Genomic DNA, 21,830 nt, shown 5'->3' with positions numbered 1-21,830 from the left:
GAATGACACTTTTTTAATGTAACAATACTTTCAATTAATTTTTGAATGTCTGCTAATTTACAGCTTGTAATGAAATGCTAACATTAATTTGTGATATTCTTACAAGATATATTTTAAAGCATAGGTTAGTTTTACTGTAGGAAAGTTTCAAGAGCTGCTGTCAGTATTTTTACATATAGACAACAATGAAATTATTTTTGTAATCAAAAAAATACTTAATGATGCTGATTGTGTGCTAGAAAGTTATTTAATTGTGAAATGAGTAATAAATCATAGTTAAAATACTAAATATATGAATAACCAAAGTTTAACTGGTGTACATAATGAATAAGTGCTATTCGCAACAGAGGTATCGTAATCAATGGTTGATGTGCCATGTGATACATTGTAGGCTCTTGAATGTCTCATGTCACTCTTTCACATTACAGACTTACTGCCTGCAATCTTCTCATTGAAAAACGCCATGTTTCAATTATCAGAACTTTCATTTAACTAACAAAACTTTGTCAGAAAAACCAAGAACTCAAACTGTTCCATACTGATTCTAACATTGATACAATACTGACTCAGCGTTGACTTACTCAACTCGATGTTCTCAGACACCCTATTGCTTTTACATTCAAAATAAGCAAAATTTACATGCAAATTGTTGGATTCACTTTTACAGATTTTAACTTTGTGTGGGTTGATTTATTCATTTGAAGGGAAATGAGACTAACTTCAGGTTAATTAGACTGAAAAGCAATGTTTGGAGATAAAGTCATTACTTGGAATAACGTGATGGTAATATGTCCCATTGGACAACATGATGATCTGCAAAGAGCAGAAAAGTCATAGATCAGGTATAATATCTAGACAGATATCAAGTAGCGATCTTATCACATGAAGAGTAACAGATTTAGCATTATAAGTAACAGCATAGTAAGTAACATTACGTTTGCACAGAATTTGAGCTAATGTAAGATCATAGTAAAATTGGTCAGATATCAGCAGAATAATTACTCAAAATTGCTAAATGAGAAAGAATAGACAGATCGATAGCAGGAGATAACTTTGACGAGTTGACAGAACAGAAGTGGATGTAGTATTGTAAAATGTAAATTAATAGTTCATTTCTGATATGCATGTACATATTAGTTGACCACATTGCTCACCTGTTATAAGGTTTTAGTTCAGTTACTCTTACATTTCTTAGCCAAAAAGTTTTCTTTATTTCCTGTATATTAGCCTGCAGTTGTTTGTATGTAAATTCTCATGGATTTTCACTTTGAAGGGATCATTGTAAATGTCAAAAAATTTCATAAGCTCACCACACACAGATTTTTATGTCTCAGTAGTCTTAACAGGAACCAAATCACCTACTTCTAATAGTGTTACTTTATGTTTATTATCACGTCTGTGCTTCCTGATTTCTTCTTGTTTCCTCATAATTTCTCTGGCAGTTTCTTTCCTCTCCAGTGTTGTAAGACTTTTGCAAGCAGAATACTGTATTAACTCATTTATTAGGTTGACATGTTTGTTGTCGTGCAGTATTTCATAAGATGAGATCCCTGCGTATGTGTCATGTAAACTGTTTAAAATATCCTCAAAACTGTTTATATACTCAGTCTATTATTTCCCAATAGGTTCTCTATAATGTCATAACTTCCCACATACATCTTTCTATGGGATTACTTTAATGGTGATACAATGCCAAAATTAATTAGTCATTTACTTCTCCTCCCGCTATAACGTTCTTCGACATTTTTAAATGGAATTGAGTCCCATTGTCAGAAATATTTGCTTTGGTGATACCCACATTTGGAAAATAACCTGTTATAAGTTTTTGAAATAATGTTTCTACGTGTTTCTTTCTTAAGGGGATCTATCTTGTAAGTTTGGAAAATATATCCATCTTCACAAAAATAGAGCAGAAACCACCTTTTGCTTTTGGCAACATTCCATATGTGCCTGCAGTCACAAGGTCTATCTGTTTCTCAGTTGTAAAGAACATATTTCAAGTTGCAAACAGGCACAATTAAAAGCACTTACATAAAGCTTTCAGCCACAGCCTTCATCAGGAAACAAGAGACACACACCATTCACACATACAAGAAAGCCACCTCACGCACACATGACTGCTAATACCAGCATCTCAGGCTGCAATGCAGCTATCATGTGGGATGCAAGCAGCAGTCTGGAGAGCACAGGGAAGGCGAAGGCAAAGGGATAGTATGTACAAGTGGGGAGAGGGACGAATGCTGTCTGGTGGAGTGTGCGGGGCTAGATTGCTCACAGGCTCAGCGTCAGGAGGTTGTTGGCAGGATGGTGGGGAAAGAAGGAGAGGAGGAAAGATGGGCAGATGTGTTGCCAGAGTGCTGAAAATAAACAGGGTGGGAGATGAGAATGTTGAGGTTATGATAGAACAGAGGGGGTGGAAACTGTTGGGTGGAGGGAGTTGGGACAGTATGTTACCATAGCTTGAGCCCGGGATAGTTTCAGGAGTGGAGAAAGTGTTGTAAGTATAACTCTCTTAGAAACTGATGACCTCAGCAGTTTGGTCTCGTAGAAATTCACACACATTTCAACATTTTTGATAACTCTCATCTGTGCAGTTCAGAAATGCTGGTGGTGGAGGGAAGGATCCAGGTGGCTTGGGTAGTGAAGCAACCATTGAAATCAAGCATATTATATTCAGTTGCATGTTGTGCCACTGGGTAATGTACTTTACTCTTGGCTACAGTTTGATGGTGGCTGTTCATCCTGGTGGACAGCTGGTTGGTAGTCATACCAACACAGAAAGCTGTGTAATGATTGCAGCAGAGCTGGTAAATGATATGGCTGCTTTCATAAATGGCCTGGCCTCTGACGGGGTAGGATAAACCTGTAGCATGACTGGAATAGGAAGTGCTGGGTGGGTGGACTGGGCTGGTTTTGCACCTGGATCTTCCACAGGGATACAATCCTTGTGACAACAGGTTGGGGTTAGGAGTGGCATAGGGATGGACTAGGATGTTGTGGAGGTTGGGTGATCAACGGAACATGAATTTAGGAGGGGTGGGAAGTATCTCAGATAGGATGTCCCACATTTCAGGGCATGATGAAAGGTAATCAAAGCTGTGGCAAAGGATGTGGTAAAGTTGTTCCAGTCCAGGTTGGTACTCAGTGATGAGGGGGACATTCCTTTGTGGCTGGTTCTTAGAGGTGTTACGATGATTGTGAGTGTGAAGGGAAATGGCACAGGAGATCTGTATGCGGGCTAGGTCTGGGAGATAGTAACTGTCTGTGAAGGCCTTGGTGGGACCCTGAGAAAGGGAGTTTTTGTCACTGCAGATACACTATGCCTGGGTGGCCAGGCTGTATGGGAGGGACTTTCTGGTGTGACAGGGATGACAGCTGTTAAAATGCAGGTAATACTGGTGGCTGGTGGGCTTAATGTGGACAGATGTGCAGGTGGCACCATCAGAGATGAGGATGTCAACATCTAGGAATGTGGCACACTGGGTTGATGAGAACCACATGAAGTGGATGGAAGAGGTGTTAAGATTGTGAACCAACGAAGATAGGATGTCTTGGCCCTGAGTCCAGATCATGAAGATATCGTTAATGAAACTGAACCAAACTAGGGGTTTGGTGTTTTGGGAGGCTAAGAAGGTCTCATCTAGATGGTTCATAAAAGGGGTGGCATAGGAGGGTGCCATGCCGGTGCTCATGGCTGTACAGCACATCTTTTATTTTTTATCTTTTCGTCTTTTTCATTTTTATTTTTCATCTTTAACCACCAATCTGGATACATCTTCTTTTAAATTAGCTCTTATTTTACAGTATTGCCATTATAGTTATTGCAAATTTCCTTCAAAATACCTGCCTTACAGAAGTTCATACTCTTCCTTATCCCCACTAGTGATTACTTATTAATGTTGACTGACAAAACTCAGTTCTCATGAACCTCCCTATCAGTATCCTGACTCACTAATTATCTTCATTACTATCATTTAACTCACATTACTTCTTCTTGAACTTCAACATAAATCATTACATCAGTTTCTTATAATTAACCTGATGTCTTTCATAATTACTATATTCATTAACAATTTCCTCTTTAGTCTCATTACAGTTAAATGACAATATCTCTTACCCCCCCTCCAGTACATGATCATCAGACCCACCAGTGTCAATATTAGATTTAACAAGGTAACTTTTAACTTCTAGTTTCTCATTAATCAGCAAACTTTCCAAAATTATTATTTAACGCTTCTTCCTCTTTTAAAGTTTGATATCTTGACTGAATGAGATACACATGGATAGGAATATGTTATCACATCTATTTCCAGAATTCAGAAAGGCACGGCAGCTTCATATCTAATCTGTTTGGTGGATTAAGGATGAATGTGATTTGTAAGTGGTTACTAACAAGGTTAATACTATGCCGCTACCAATGTCCTGCCTCAGTTACACTTACATTTAACTGTCCAAACTTCATCACAAAAACTGGCAACCCAAACTGATTCTAATTTCATACTGATTCTAGCACTGATCCACTAGTAACCCATCACTAACAACTCACCCTCATGGGCTCAGGCACCTTATTATTCGTACATTCACAGTAATCAACGTTTGCATACATGGTGTTGGACTTACAAGTCTTGTAAATTTACCATTACAGAATTTAATGCCAGATTAAGTACATTTCAATGTGGGGAAAATAGTGATATGTAGACATAAACTGTTTACTCAGAATAATATGACATGTTATATTTACATTTGAAACTGAAGACATTTATGACTTTAACACAACTCAGACAAGCATTTTAATTAAGAAAATGATCAACAGATGTCTATTTAATTTTGTTGCATTATATAATTAAATGGTTTTGACAGGTGTATTAAACATCATCACAAGATATGTATGAAACAATACATACTATTACATGCACATGCACATAAGCTGCAATCAGTGGTAACATTTTGACAAATGGTTAACATGTGTAGCTGGACAAAACATAAACTTCTGTATCTGTGAACAGAAAAAAGTGTCTTTCAGATTTCATATAAATTATAGTATTGATCCCTTGAATATAGTATGCCTTGGTCTGCCACATTAAAACAGATTATGATTTGTTTGTATTCACTCTGATTCACAATCAGAACAGTTGATGGAAGAATTTCCTTTCACTACCAGATATGTTGCAGCAGCCACATACACAAAGATCCACTTTTGGGATAGGCTTGCCAGTTTGTATAAACTAGCTTGTTGAGTGACCTTCACAGCTTCTGTGGAAATTCATTGTTCTGCTTCAAATTACCATGTCCTGCATCTTTTTAAAGTTGTCCTATTGTTGAATCAGCATGACTGGCAGTGATGAGTAGTGATACTGGAAGTTCAGCAATCCTGTATATTGGAATTCCTGGATCAATCCCACTGGGGCATTTCCAGAATGTAGGATCTTGCCCAGTGATTTATGTACTGGCAAGATATAGATGAGGATATTGTGCAAGTGGCTCAGAAAGGTTGGGCTTCTCAGCTGTAGCAACCAGCACTGTTCAAACCCAACACTCATGGCTAGGGTCTTGTGGGTTACCTTGTATGCATTTAAATTCATGGAGAAGAACTGCTTTTTGGCAACGGCCAGGGAGTAGAATGTGACTCAATAAGGGCAGCCATGCAGTGGGGGTTGATCTTAATGTACCACAGATAATTCTCATTGTGTTCTTCAGTTGTGCATCTAGCAACTGTGTGTGTGCTCTGTTGAGCCATAGCAGAGCACCATATTCCACAATACAGTAGACTAATGCAAGTGTTGAAATGTTCAGAGATCTGGCAGTGGAACCCAAGGCTGTCCACACAGTATCTTTACTGTGGCATTTTCCAGCTGCTTTTTGTAGAACAGTCTCCAGCCCAATGTAACATCTAGATGCTGTGGATGCTGATTGTGTTGAAGTAGTCTGCCATGAAAATGGACATGGAGCTGTCTCTTGCTTGCTTTATTGCACAAAAGAAAGCATGTCATTTTTGTTTTGGTGGGGTTTTGTTTCAGTCTCCATCTCTGAAAGTATGTTCCCATTATTGCCAGATCAGATGGTAGTTTGGCTTCTATTTCTTCAAACTTTTGGTGTCTCACTGCCAGCATCCAATCACTGGCATATCCAAACTTACAAGATCTAGTTTCAGGTCTGTCATAGATGTACACATTGAACAGCAACTGGGCAAAGACAGATCCCTGATCATTTAGCATCTTTCAAGAGTTTATCCTGTTGTCCATTATGACCCAAAATGACCGACCAGCAAGCTGGACTGTTTATCTACATGAGATTATGAGAATAAGTTTGTAGAGAAGACCATATCACCATACTGTGTCATAAGCTGCTGAGAGCAGTACATATGCAGCTGATGTTTTTCAAGTCTTATAAAAGTTCTTATAATAGGTCATGAGGGACATAATTTGGTCTGTACAGCTTCTTTCTGGGTGAAAGCCAGCTTGTTCAAGCAATTTTATCAAATGTGAGAGGTAAGATTCTTTTGTAGATGACTCTTTCAAGAAGCTTGTATATTAAGCTAAAGAAAGGCTATTCGACAGTATCTCTTTGGCTCATATTTGGTTTTCCTGGATTAATAATAGAGATGATGTTGGATTTTTCAATCTTTTTGGGATTCTTACTTTCATCATGCTATTGGCAAAGAACTTAACTGACAATTTTTTGGTTTATTTACCACAATCCAGGAGGAACTCCAGATTAATTCCATCAGGCCCTGATGCCTTTCCTGCATCTTTGATCACCATTGTTACTTCATTGACACTATATGGATGGGAAAAACCGGTCTGGTTGGTGTAGTGTCTTGAAAGCCTTGAGTTTATGTTTGATATGGGTGGTGTGTGCTTTGTTCTGTGATGTTCTTGAACTAGTCATGACAATATTTGCAATTCTGTCTGACTGCAGGGTCTGACTAGGCTTTCCTACTAGATCTTTTAAAGTCCAGGTTCATGATTGCTTCTGTCCATTCCTTGTGTCAAACCACATCCAGCATGCATAGCAGATTGTCAGTTATCTCTCTGTCCATTCTTTGGGGGAACTCCTTGTACAGTTCTTCACACTCAGCTTTCCATTCTGGTATTTACACTTTGCAGAATCCTATAGGGATGGTTGCTGTTTTGGGCATTGCTCTTATGAACCTTTGGTAGCTTTTGATAGCAGCTGGAATCTAGCCTAGGCATTTGTTTAGGGTGGAGAAGAAATTCTTTCAGTCTGCCTTCTTAAAATTCCATCTTGGACAGGGATAGGAGCTGATCAGGGGGGATGCTCATTTCTATTTCAATTAGAGCTGGTCAGTGTTGTCCATATGGGAAGTCTAGAAGTATATCCTTGCAGTGGCATGTTCTCAATGTTTTTGCTTATGATGCACAAATCTGGGTTGTATTCTTGCTTCCAAGCTGCTGATTTAAAATATCTCTTTTCTTTTGGATCAAAGAGCAGAAATTCTCTGATATTATTGGTCCAGTCTGTTGGTGTTTCACTTTAGCAATCATTGGTCCCACACTTCAATTGTGAGTGGTAACAAAGTCCCCTCGACAAACCACTGGGTGGGGCAGTAAAGGCAGAGCTTCTGGTGTCTAGTCAGTGGCAGGGTGTTTATATACATGTTACTGATAATTATTTCTCCCGAGTTAATGAAGACTGCATGAGTTTGTTGGTAATGGCTTGTCTTAACCTGGTTGGTATGTTATGAGGAGGAACGTGCATAAGTAGGGTGAAATGTGGCTTCTAAAAGGTCATATCCTGGTATTTTTGCTCATTCGGTTAACTGGTCTCCACTCTTAGTATGAGTATCCTGAATGGCTAAGACATCAATAGCATTATCTACCAGTATTTTATGCAGGAACTGATGTTTGGGCCAGCTTAGCCCTTCTATGTTGACTTCGCAGGTCTTGATACAGTGACCAAGATTTCTTATCAAGGACCAGTTAAATTTACTGTAGTGTCAAGTTTAATTTGCTTTATCAAGGAGATCCAAAGACTGTATGGCAACCTATGATGTCAGCTATTTAGCATTACCTAATATGCACCATGTAGAGGCAAGCTGACACTGCACCCACCATATGAAACAAAACAGCAACAAAGCATGACAAAAAGTACCACTAATGCCCTCACAACTATCTTTTATATTGTAAGAATCCCACAAACTCTTGTCACACAATGATTTACAGTTTACTTTTGCAGTTTTTGCACCTAGAATGGAATTAAGCAAGTTACCATACCCATTTCAGTCTACTTTTAGTGGTATGGTGGAACATTTTGTGGGAATGTTTAAGACACGGATGAAAAAAATCTTGACATCCACTCCTATTGATTCTTCACTGATCTCCTTTGTATCTTTGCACTGGACAACACTGTTTGAAGATCAAAGCTCAGTGGAACTTTTGCTTCGACACCTTCACTGTACCTTGCTAAATTTTTTGCAGCCTCCATTAGCACACTGAGTGGGATGGTACATTGCATAGCACACTTGACTCACATTCTGGAGGATGGTTGTTCAAATCCTCATCCAACCATCCAGATTTAGGTTGTCCACAATTTCCCTAAATCGTTTAAGGCAATTGCCGGAATGGTCCTTGGAAAGAACGTGGCCGATTTCTTTCCCCAGCTTCCCTAATTCAAGCTTGTGTTCAGTCTCTAATGTCCTCATTGTCAATGGGGTCTTGAAACACAAATCATCTTTCTGTCACTACAAGAAGAAAAAGAAGATGCTGCACCTTTAAGGTGGGCATCTCCATATGGCCACACGCATTCAGAAATATGCCTGGCTCAATATGTGGATCCATTTTCATCCAGCAAATCTGCCTGATATCTTCTCATAAAGGCATCCTTTGCTGCCACCAAGACAAGTTCTGTTTGCACCTGCTCCAAGAACTGAGAAAAGCAGACATAGTGTCTGGTTCCAAGATGACATCCCACATGGTAAACATCTGACGTTCTCAGTTGTCCACTTGGTGTCCATCACGCCTATGGGTCTGAATCCAGATGATACAGAGAAGGGCCCCCAATGTGTATTGGGTCTGTTGTCATATCCACAGCCCACTCAGGGACTTGCAGCAAGCCACAAGTCTGTCCACGGTTTTGACCTACATTGCTGCCACTGGACCCAGAGTAGTATACCAGCTACAACATAGGCTGATGATTGTGTCAGAACGTATACAGAGGCAAAATATGTTTGAAGCTCCTATCATAAGACAAAGTCTTCTGCAAATTATTGTACCAATTATAAAACCTTTCTACATACAATCAGTGGTTTTGTCACTGTCATTGCACAGTCACTATACACACAATAATTTTTTTTTATCTTTATACTGTGATTCATTCTCAACACGTCATGTTCTCCTACATGTAAATATGCAGTCTTTAACTGATTACTCTTAATTACTGTTTTATTCCTTTGGATTGTTTCCAATATTAATTAAACTGACTTTGATCTTGTGTTTCAGATATGCCTAACAGAGAAGACTTCCTTTCTGCCTCTGTTTTCTGTAGGGAGAGACTGAATCCTTATCTTTATATATACGCATTATCTGTAGCAATACTGCACAGACCAGATACACGTGATGTTGGTTTACCCTCGCTTATCAGTGTTTTCCCTCATAAATTTGTTAATGGGGAAATTTTCACAAGAGTAAGGCAGGAGGCAAATGCTGTCCCACCTGGCTCAAGGGTTAGTACTCTTCTGTCTGTAAGCATATTTCTATTAATAATTTTCACCTTATCTATCCTTTATTGATGAAAAGGGTACCAAAAAGACAAACATCTATCAACAGAGAATCTCTTCATTTTGTAGGTACTCATTGTAGCTAATTTTAGACCTGATAAATGTCAGTTAAGTTTTTTAAATATTGCTATAAAAACCTCAAGATATCATGGTCAGAATCAGATCCTTCCTGGTAGTTGTCCTGTATAATGTGTCAATGGAGATGTGAACATTGGATCTTGGCACAACACCAGATGAATGAAATCACATGTATTGAATACAAGTGACCACAGAGGCCACCATAGAAGAAGATCCATGATGAGAATGCATTTAATCTAATGATGAGCGGTCAGTGGAAGTGGATGTATCTTCATTTTTTCAGATGAATTTGGCACTGAGAATGAGTTCTTTGCTTTCTTCTGGTAATTACAGCATAAGACATACGGCAGTATGTCCAGGTATGCGGTACCAATGACTATTCTCTACACAAATAAAAACTATGCAAAGACCTACATTCAACTGTACTTCCAGCATACAAGTATCTACCAGTGTCCATACAAATGAGTTAAAAATGGGTTGGTGGTTGTACTCATGTAGAATGTAAAGCTACTTTTATAAGTAGACTGATGGGTAATGCTACTAATTTTATTCATAGATTTCCCCTTGACATTTTAGCATACCCAGGTTCCAAAACTGGAGTACATGACAATTGCTGTGTGTATAAGACAACTTTTAACAATTGATAAAGAATGTGTACGGAAGGTTAACTGTCACAATCTCAGTCAAGGAAATAGAAATACACTACTGGCCATTAAATTGCTACACCAAGAAGAAATGCAGATGATAAACGGGTATTCATTGGACAAATATATTATACTAGGACTGACATCTGATTACATTTTCACGAAATTTGGGTGCCTAGATCCTGAGAAATCAGTACCCAGAACAACCACCTCTGGCCGTAATAATGGCCTTGATACACCGGGGCATTGAGTCAAACAGAGTTTGGATGGCGTGTACAGGTACAGCTGCCAATGCAGCTTCAACATGATATCACAGCTCATCAAGAGTAGTGACTGGTGTATTGTGATGAGCCAGTGGCTTGGCCACCATTGACCAGATGTTTTCAGTTGGTGAGAGATCTGGAGAATGTACTGTCCAGGGCAGCAGTCAAACATTTTCTGTATCTAGAAAGGCCCGTACAGGACCTGCAACATGCAGTTGTGCATTATCCTGCTGAAATGTAGGGTTTCACAGGGATCAAATGAAGGATAGAGCCACAAGTCGCAACACTACTGAAATGTAACATCCACTGATCAAAGTGCTGTCAATGCGAACAAGAGGTGACTGAGACCCAATGGCACCCCATACCATCACGCCAGGTGATAGACCAGTATGGCGATGATGAATACATGCTTCCAATGTGTGTTGACTGCGATGTGACCATTATGATGCTGTAAACAGAACCTGGATTCATCCAAAAAAATGAATGTTTGCCATTCGTGCACCCAGGTTTGTTGTTGAGTACACAATCGCAGGCACTCCTGTCTGTGATGCAGCATCAGAGGTAATTGCAGCCATGGTCTCCGAGCTGATAGTCCATGCTGCTGCAGATGTCATCAAACTATTTGTGCAGATGGTTGTTGTCTTGCAAATGTCCCCATCTGTTGACTCAGGGATCGAGACGTGGCTACATGATCTGTTACAGCCATGTGGATAAGATGACAGTCATCTCAACTGCTAGTGATATGAGGCCATTGGGTTCCAGCACAGCATTCCGTATTACCCTCCTGAACCCACTGATTCCATATTCTGCTAACAGTCATTGGATCTCGGCCAATGTGAGAAGCAATGTCGCGATATGATAAACTGCAATCATGATAGACTACAATCCGACCTTTATCAAAGTCGGAAATGTGATGGTACGCATTTCTCCTCCTTACACAAGGCATCACAACAACGTTTCACCAGGCAACGCCAGTCAACTGCTGCTTGTGTATGAGAAATCGGTTGGAAACTTTCCTCATGTCAGCACGTTGTAGGTGTTGCCACCAACGCCAACCTTGCGTGAATGCTCTGTAAAGCTAATCATTTGCATATCACAGCATCTTCTTCCTGTCAGTTAAATTTCGCATCTGCAGCACATCATCTTCGTGGTGTAGCAATTTTAATGGCTAATAGTGTAGATTGCAAAATAGTATGGAAATAGTTACATAAGTCACAATCCCATTGAAAATATTAATACAAAAATCAATATTTGCACTTTTTAATGCACAGTTAAACAGTTTGTCGTGCAAGAAGTACCATACTTGGAATAGTAGTTATGTATAATAACAACTGACAAACCATAAAATTTTGTACAAATAGATTTTATTGTCCTACAAGGTAGAAAGCATGATGTCACAAGCATCAATCAGAGCAAACTAATTGTAGATCCAGAGAGGTTAGTTGAGCTCTCTGAAGGCAGTAATATTGTACCAGGCGATTCCATGGATGTGTGTCCACACAGAGGCTCCCCCTGCTGATAGTGCTAGTATGGAACACATGGGAGAAATATGTGTACGCTGACAAGATGTTGGTGTGATGGAGGTGTTAATCACTGAAATATCATAAGTGGTGAGGTGCCTTACCAGGCACAGGGCATGGCCAAAGCACTAAGTGGGAGGAGCTTCTGGAGGCTGAGGAGAGGGGGATGGTGGTGCGGTGTAAGTGGTGTGATGGTCCATGATTGGTGAGGCAGCAGGAGGCATGACATCATCATCTGTGATGAAGGATGGGCGGCATACCCGGTGTGATGGTTAGAGGCTGATTAGGCAGTGGTAGAGGCAGTGTCATCCCCCACATCAGTGGCAGAAGCAGTGTATACAGAGGTGGTGACGAGAGGGCTCAGTTGGTCATGAAGCAAGATGTTAAACCCAGTGTACTGGTGCAGAAGGGAAGGGGCATAGCATGTTTCATTGACCTGGAGACTACTCTGTGGACTGTCTGCCAATTTGTGAAACTAGCAGAGATGACTAACAGTGACTCAAGCAGGGTGGCATTGACCTCTTCTTCTGAGTATCAGTTAACTTCTGAGAGAAGAAGTGCAGTGGCTGTGTTGTGCCAGCAATCTCTTGCTGCAGTACCACATCAGTCACACAATTGCTGGTGTCTGTGGTGATCACAAGGTGTGTGTCCAGTGATGGAAGCACAAGGGTAACATCCTGTGTGACATCAGATTTAATCTTGTTGATGGCCATTTGTATTTCAGTCATCTATATCACGTATCATTTGCCAGTGATGTTCCTGCTGAGAAGCAGCTCAGCCAGAGGAAAGAGTGTGGTAGTTCTTGATAGTCTGAGGGGGTAGGGAGGAGGCAGAGTTGTTCCCTTTTCTCTAGCATGGAGTATTTCTGTGAAGCATCAGCCAAATGTCCAACAAAGGTGACACATGATTGGCATAGTTGGCAGTTGTCATTGTTAATTATGACACTGTGTGTCGCTAACTTGTCTAACATGGCGTGTAAATTTGATCTCATATTCATCAGGAGACTGTGAGAAAATTATCATGTCATCTAGGTAAGCATAGCAGAAGGATGTGTTAAATACGAGTCCATCAATAAACTTCCACCAGGTCTGGACCACATTTTTTAAGCTATATGCCATAAATAAAAACTCAAACAGATCAAATGACTTGGTTCCTCCATTTTTTGTTATATCCTTGTCAGCCATAGGTATCTGTAAATGGGCCCTTTTACAGTCAACAACACTGAATGTGGTGACACCAAGAAGTTTGTGTGTAAAAGCCTTGCAAGTTTGGTACAGAGTAGCTGTCTATTACAGTCCAGGCATTGTGGAACTGATAATCATCACACAGTCACCAGATATTATCATATTTGAAGACGAGTTTGAAGGGGAAGCTCAGCATTGTCAGATGGCTGTACAATACCAGCACATGAGAGTTCATCCACACCTGCCAGAGGTGATTTTAATGCAATTAACTTTCCCATCATGGACAGTAAAAATAATCTGTGGCCAGATGGACTGGTGTGAAGTGGTGGACAAGAGCATAGTGATAGGTATTATTGTAACACAATTGTCAATGGACAACCCCATCGCGGAAGCACTGTGAACAAACTGGATGTGGTTGGGTGAGCACAATTAGGTAAAGGCAACGGACTGACCTGTTTTGAGGCCAACGACATGTCTTCATTGTCGGGCAGTGGGTGTAGGTGTTGCAGAACAGTGAGTTGCTGTTGATCCATATGAAGTTCACTAGAAGTCTTGGTGATGCTTGTAGAGAGAAGGTCATTGGTTTCTCACACATCAGAGTTGGAATGCTAGAGTTCAGAGTGCATGGCAGATTTCATGCGGAGCTCATCCAGAAGCATTTCATATTTCAAGATAACATCAAGAGGCATCTCTGACTGTGAAGTAGGAGATGGCAGTGTATCATTTGCAGGAAGGGAGTTGCTGATATTTCTGCTGATCAGCTGTTGGCCACCATGGTGCAAGAGCAGAGGGCAGTTCAGTTCTGGCAGTAAACAGTAGTGCTCTTGAGCAAGGCTCCACTGTTGCCACTAACAATGTCCAGGGCTTAGGTGCATGGTTGCCAAGATTGAGAGTGATGGAGGCAGTGCCAGCCACTGGTACCATTGAGTCATTAGCTGGATGTCATTGTGAGGACAAAGGCGAACATATAGTTTGTTTCGACTGGCTGACATAGGTCAGAGACCGGGTGGAGATGCATTGGTGGTAGTCTGCATTTTATGCATTTCATTATGTTCATGATGCTGGAGACCACACAGAGCAGTAGTGGCAAGGTTCAGCAAGTCACAGATGACATCAAGAGGTACAGTGCAAGGTGCACAGTAGCAGCCAGGAATGCAGGCAGGGTGTTGGCTAGTCTGGGCCTGGGTCGTGCATTGTTGACTATGTGGGTGGGGATGCTGTCAGCTGTAGTGCAGTCGTAATGAGAATTAATCAATGAGCAGTACTGTGTGAGCATTAGCATTCTGTCAGCCAGACATAGTTTGAAACCTAGTGGAGTAATGGAGTGTCCTCATATGCCAGCATTGCCATTTGAATGCTCTTCAACTGCTTTAATAGCCAAAAGATCCACAGGGCATGATGTGGGAGTAGGCTTGTATCAGTTTGCAGGTGAAGCTTGCACCACACCGCAGAAGGCATACTGTGACCAAGTGAGGTTTCACTTACCACTAGATGAAGTTGTTGCACTGGCATGTGGGATAGACATTAAAGCAGAAGTGCCTCAATGGTCTTGTACTTGTCTGTGTCACTAATGAGATCAGCATGATCACCAAGGTGGTTAAGAAGTACTGCAAATTTGTCATTGTTCTTAGTGTTGCCTGTGGACTGCATTATGCACTCACTAGGCATGAATCATAGCATTGGTGAGACCACATTCAATGGATGGAGTTTCAGTATGAATTAAGTGCAGGTCCAGAGTGGTTAGTTGAGCTACCTCAGGGCAGCAATATTGTGCTGGCCGACTCCACAGTTTTATGTCCCCACAGTCACATTAGATTATTTGAATAACCGCTGCATTGCTAAAAAATGTATTGTATTAATAAATGCATTAATTGTACTAAATGATGCATTATCTATGACAAGAGACAATTTTGAAAATTTATATTGTGAAAATTTCTCTTGTTGAATCAGGTTCCAATAGAAATACCACAGGATTTCACTGCCTCTGACCTTGAACCTGAGCACCGTGTTGCCTATTTTCGTGAAGATATTGGAATAAATTTATTCCACTGGCACTGGCATCTTGTGTATCCATTTGAAGGACCTCTCAACATTGTGAATAAAGATCGCCGTGGTGAACTTTTCTACTATCTACATAAACAACTTGTTGCCAGGTAAATTTATTGCTTTATAACATTATAAGACATAAAAAAGAGTTTTGGTGAATCATTTAGTTTTAAAATGATTTAGAATGGTGCTAGGTAAAATTTAGCCATCATTTGGAACTTCCTGCTGTGTCATCTGACAAAAATGGAAGGTAAATCTCAGTGACAGAGAGACATTAGTAGAGAGTGAAATTTGGGGGGGGGGGGGGGGTGTTAATTATTGTTCTGATGTTTATCAATATAGGAATGTGGTGTACTCATTATTATCACCAATTGGTATCAAACTGTATACACTGTTCACCTTGTTAGATTCAGTTACAATGAACACAAAAAAATCAAGGGTAGCATCATTAATATGACATAGTGCATAAGTAAAGCTCAATAAAAGTATAACACAAAAGGAGTGTTTAGGTGGCTGATGTATAGATGAGATGTGATTGTAGCAGCAACAGAAAGCATGTATAAGTTGCTGTTTCCCAGTTCAAAATACATGTGATGCTCTGATATCTTATCCACAGTCTTTACATACCATTTCCCTCTCTGCCACCCATCCTCCCTTTTCAAATGAGAAGACAATGGTAGTGAACACATTGCTCATACTTGCCAATAATGTTTGTAAAAATGAAATATGTTAAAATGCTTTGTTAGATGTAAAAATGACTGTACGTTCAAACGAAACAGCCTGAAATAAACTTGTGGAGACCATTAATGTATCCATGATGTCTGAAAATTTGGAAAATAAGACGATCAAGCTTGTGGATTTAGAAAATGAAAAATGATAAAATATGTTATTTGACTGTTGGGAGTAATATCACACTGTGTTTTAGAGGTGCAATGTTAGTGTTTCACTGACCGGGTAACAACTTTTTATGAGGTCAGTTGTACCTGGCTCTTGGAAATACTAAAACATAATTTAATAGAGTGCAGAGATCACAGACTAATTTACAATCTGTTTATTTGTGTATTTGCAGCCCATATAATATCAGTTTTTGAACATTGAAATAGATTTTAGTTCACGTATACAAAGGTTTAGTTAACATACATAAGTGCACACATTGATGTAAATATTGGTCAGAAATGATCATTTTTTGCTACAAAAATAAACTTATGCTGTATACACTGTTTTACAGAGAGATTACAATGTGAAATACAAAAGCATACATCGATATAGTGTGTGAAGATCAGAAATTATCATTTTTGTGTTGCAAAAAATAGAACACCACATAAGGACTGGGGGCACCGAGGTGGTTAAAACTGGGACAGGTGTGAGACAGTGTTATTCCTTTGTTTCTAAATTAATCAGTATGTGTGTAGATAAGGAATTATTATTGTAATTTCATTATTTTGACACTGGATGTTGAATTATTTATGAGATGAAGTGTAAAGATGATATGTTGATTATTCCTGAATCAGAAAATTAATACTCAAAAAGAGTACTTACCTTTGAGAAAATATATAGTATTGGAAAAAATATAACATAAAAATATAGCATTGGAAAAAAGGCAGTACTCATGAAGATGTCTCACAAATGTATGTCCTTACATGTAAAAGTAGGATGGTTGGTTGGTTGGTTTTTGGGGAAGGAGACCAGACAGCGAGGTCATCGGTCTCATCGGATTAGGGAAGGACGGGGAAGGAAGTCGGCCGTGCCCTTTGAAAGGAACCATCCCGGCATTTGCCTGGAACGATTTTAGGGAAATCACGGAAAACCTAAATCAGGATGGCCGGACGCGGGATTGAACCATCGTCCTCCCGAATGCGAGTCCAGTGTCTAACTACTGCGCCACCTCGCTCGGTGTGTAAAAGTAGGATCAACCTTTGTGGAAGAAAATGAACAGTTCAAATACTTGGGAAGTTGAAATGTGGCAAGGCAAAATAGCTCCACTTGGTGTAATACCACTCCTAAGATAAATAATATTTATTTTTCTTTTCCTCTTTATTTTGCATACTTGATATACTTAAAAACTAACCTCACTAATGTTTGTTTTGGAATTTAAAAATTTTGTTTGAAGGCCTGTGACATAGCAAGTTGGAATTATTCCATCTATTATAACTTTAACTCCTGTGAAGAACTGATTTTTCCCCTTTGCTCATTTCTCATATTTGATACATTTTCTGAGTATTGTAGATGTGAGAATTGATCAAATATTTCAAATCATCAACTAAGCAGTTTCCTACTTAGATTCATTATTGATGGTAATGTTTTTGATGTCTTGATTCTAAGGCTTGAAATTGACTTCCCCCTCTGCTATTGCTCGAAACCAAACGAGAAATAAAGTTCAGAGCAAGTGCACTTTTCTAGCTTAACATCTCTAGGTGTGTACAGCTAAGAAATAGGTGAGAAGGACAGTCAGTCAGTAACTGCTTCTTGCTACTCCTTATTGAATTTGTAACTATTTCAAATGTCTTAATGCCTCCCAAAATTTGAATCATTTTCATCAAGAGAAGTAAAACATAATACATTAACACTGAGACACCAGAATTCTTCAGGTTGAAATGGGATACTCACAAAAGTTCTTAAATTTGTGCACAAAATGACACAGTATCTGTAATAATAATCAAATCTTTTGAGTATGAATGTTTTCAAGGGGTGCTAAAGTACACAGAAATAAAACCATTGCACAACAAAGGATCAAGAAAAGACACGGGAAATTACCATCCCATCTCTCTTCATCCAGTCCTGCGAAAAGTATCTGAAAAAGCTGTTGCCACCCAGATTCAAAATTTTATTGAAAAATATGACATTATTTTGAAGAAACAGAGTGACTTCTAGCATGGAAAAAGCACATTAGAAGCAGTTCACAAGTTTGTTGGTAAGATTAGCACATCATTAGACAATAAGAATAAAGTTGCAGAAATCTTTTTTGACCTCATAAAAGTCTTTGACTCAGTAAATCATGCCATTCTTACCTATAAGTTTTTATTATTATTATTATTTATTTATTTAGTCATCTGTGGACATATTAAAATGTATGGATGTTGTCAGTTGCGTACATTCATATATTTATACAGTTTGTCGTTACATGTAGTTAAACAATGTGACACATAAGCTATTTACAATCATTTTTGCTCCTTATCAAAATATTGCGAAACAAAAGCTATTTACAATCATTTTGTACTAAGGAATTCACTTATAGTGTAAAAGCAGTGTCCTTGCAAAAACAATTTAAGATTTTTCCTAAAGCGGTACATGTTATCTGCTTCTTTTATTTTCTGTGGCAGTTCATTATACAGTTTTACACCTTCATACAAGAAGCTATTTTGAGTCTTATGTTTATTCTTCCTTTCTAGGTGAAGACAGTGACTTGTTCTTGTACCATAGTTTTGAAAACTGCTATTTGTGCTATAATTTTCTATATTTTTCGTGACGAACACTATGGTTTGGAATATAAATTCACAAGGAACAGTTAGAATTTCTAACATTTTGACAAGTTCTCTGCAGTGGGCCCACTTACTGCTTTTTGTTATAGTTCTTACTGCTCTCTTTTGCATTTTTAATACTGTTTGTAAATTCTGAGCACTGTTTCCCTAGAAAATAATACCATAACTGATTACTGAATGAACATAACTAAAGTATACAGTTCCCAAACATTCACTACTGCATGTGGATACAAGGACTCTAAGTATCTAAAAAAAAAGATGATGTAACTTACCAAATGAAAGCGTTGGTATGTTGATAGAGACACTAACAAACACAAACATACACACAAAATTCAAGCTTTCACAACCCACGGTTGCTTCATCAGGAAAGAGGGAAGGAGAGGGAAAGAGGAAAGGATATGGGTTTTAAGGGTGAGGGTATGGAGTCATTCCAATCCCAGGAGCGGAAAGACTTACCTTAGAGGGAAAAAAGGACAGGTATACAGTCACACACACACACATATCCATCTGCACATATACAGACACAAGCAGAGATATGTAAAGGCAAAGAGTTGGGCAGAGGTGTCCGTTGAGGCGGAAGTACAGGGACAAAGATGTTGTTGAATGACAAGTGATGTATTGGGGGGGCGGCAACTTGAAATTAGTGGAGGTCGAGGCCTGGTGGGTAACAGGAAGAGAGAATATATTGAAGGGCAAGTTCCCATCTTTGGAGCTCTGATAGGTTGGTGTCAGTGGGAAGTATCCAGATAACCTAAATGGTGTAACACTGTGCCAAGATGTGCTGGCCATGCACCAAGGCATCTTTAGCCAACAAACACTGTCTGCCTGTGTCCGTTCATGTGAATGGACAGTTTGTTGCTGGTCATTCCCACATAGAAGGCTTCTAACGTACCAAACAAGAAAGCTTGAAATTTGTGTGTGTGCTTGTGTATGTTTTTTATTGTGTCTATCTACCAGCACATTATCGTTTGGTAAGTTACAGCATCTTTGTTTTTTATATATACTTTTCCCATGTGTAATGTTTCCCTCTATTTTATATACATAGGTGAAGAATACTCTACACAATACAAATGTGCATAGTAGACTACACAACATCAGACCGCATTGAAATAGCATGTACAACTTTGATTAATTACATTAATGTATGAGAAACACTTTTTACATGGAATACACAGTTGATATTTAGATATAACACATAATAATTCTAAACTTTTTGTACATATTATTTATTTAGATCATAGCAACAATAAGATAAAAATTACTATTGGCACAGAGTACATAAATCTAATTGTTTTGTATGAAGCTATTCCAGCTATTCATTTACACTATAATAGCAATTGGTCATTAAAAATTTGAATACTGCTTCTTTAAATGAATACAATGTTTTTATTTCTTTTATCTTTAACGGTAGTTTGTTATACAATCTACTTCCTTGTATGTTTGTTTGTTTCTGTGCCAAAGCCTTGTTAACTTGTGGCGTAGAGCGCCATAAATATCGATATTTGTTCTGTGCATAAGTGTGCTATCTTTGAGGAGAGGGCTTTGAGCAAGATGTTGGACGCTAATGGCAGTTAACCTCCAGACTTGTATCTGTGTAGAAGCTAAGTGTGAATAAATCTGTATCTGGGAGAATTCTAGTTGTTTACCTACAACTATTCCATATTCCCTCAAACTCTTTTAATATGAATGTCATTGCACTTTCTTGTGTTGTAAGTATGTAGATCTGAGTCGCATTGGAAATTGTCAATATTTATTTTTACATTAATTACACTTTTTTGTATATAGAGGCATGGTAGGGGTAGAATATTTTGCTGCTGAAATAATTGCTTTGAAGGAGTTAGCCTTGAACTGTTGGTAATTATTCTAATAGCTCGTTTTTGTAGAGTGAAGATGGTTTTGAGATTTTTCTTACTATGACCCCAGAAGGTGAGGCCATAGGTAATAGCAGAATGTATATAAGCAAAGTAAACAGTTCTGCTACATTCCCTACTACATACAAAGCTAACAACACGTAATGCAAAGCAAGCAGAGCTTAACTTATGAGAGAGATACAGGATGTGGGATTTCCAGTCTAAATTTTCGTCTATACGTACACTTAGGAATTTTGTGGTAGCAACTCTCACAATTTCTTTATTTTGTATTCCGAGATCCAGATCAGAGTGTGACTTTGTTTTCCTGTAATGGATATAATTAGTTTTAGAGATATTTATGGTTAATTTGTTCATTTCAAACCAATTTTGCAAATAGTCTACAGGGTGTTACAAAAAGGTATGGCCAAACTTTCAGGAAACATTCCTCACACACAAATACAGAAAAGATGTTATGTGGACATGTGTCCGGAAATGCTTAATTTCCATGTTAGAGCTAGTTTTAGTTTCGTCAGTATGTACTGTACTTCCTCGATTCACCACCAGTTGTCCCAATTGAAGGAAGGTAATGTTGACTTCAGTGCTTGTGTTGACATGCGACACATTGCTCTACAGTACTAGCAACAAGCACATCAGTACGTAGCATCAACAGGTTTGTATTCATCACGAACGCGGTTTTGCAGTCAGTGCAATGTTTACAAATGCGGAGTTGGCAGATGCCCATTTGATGTATGGATTAGCATGGGGCAATAGCCATAGTGCGGTACATTTGTATCGAGACAGATTTCCAGAACGAAGGTGTCCCGACAGGAAGACGTTGGAAGCAATTGATCGGCATCTTAGGGAGCACGGAACATTCCAGCCTATGACTCATGACTGGGGAAGATCTAGAATGACGAGGACACCTGCAATGGATGAGGCAATTCTTCATGCAATTGACGATAACCCTCATGTCAGTGTCAGAGAAGTTTCTGCTGTACAAGGTAATGTTGACCACGTCACTGTATGGAGA

General features: G+C 39.1%; 1 protein-coding gene across 1 annotated transcript in view; it reads left to right on the top strand.

Annotated features, from left to right (window-relative positions):
- LOC124594262 (phenoloxidase 1-like) overlaps positions 1-21,830 on the top strand; it is a 235,254-nt gene that overhangs the window by 21,249 nt on the left and 192,175 nt on the right. The window contains exons 3-4 of the mRNA XM_047132626.1: positions 9,459-9,682; positions 15,376-15,578. Of these exons, the coding sequence (XP_046988582.1) occupies positions 9,459-9,682; positions 15,376-15,578 (427 nt within the window). The remainder of the gene's footprint in view (positions 1-9,458; positions 9,683-15,375; positions 15,579-21,830) is intronic.

This window comes from Schistocerca americana, chromosome 2, assembly GCF_021461395.2.
Source record: "Schistocerca americana isolate TAMUIC-IGC-003095 chromosome 2, iqSchAmer2.1, whole genome shotgun sequence".
In the NCBI taxonomy this organism is placed as follows: domain Eukaryota; kingdom Metazoa; phylum Arthropoda; class Insecta; order Orthoptera; family Acrididae; genus Schistocerca; species Schistocerca americana.
The sequence above is the reverse complement of the archived record's forward strand: the minus strand, read 5'-3'. Positions and strand labels throughout refer to the sequence as shown.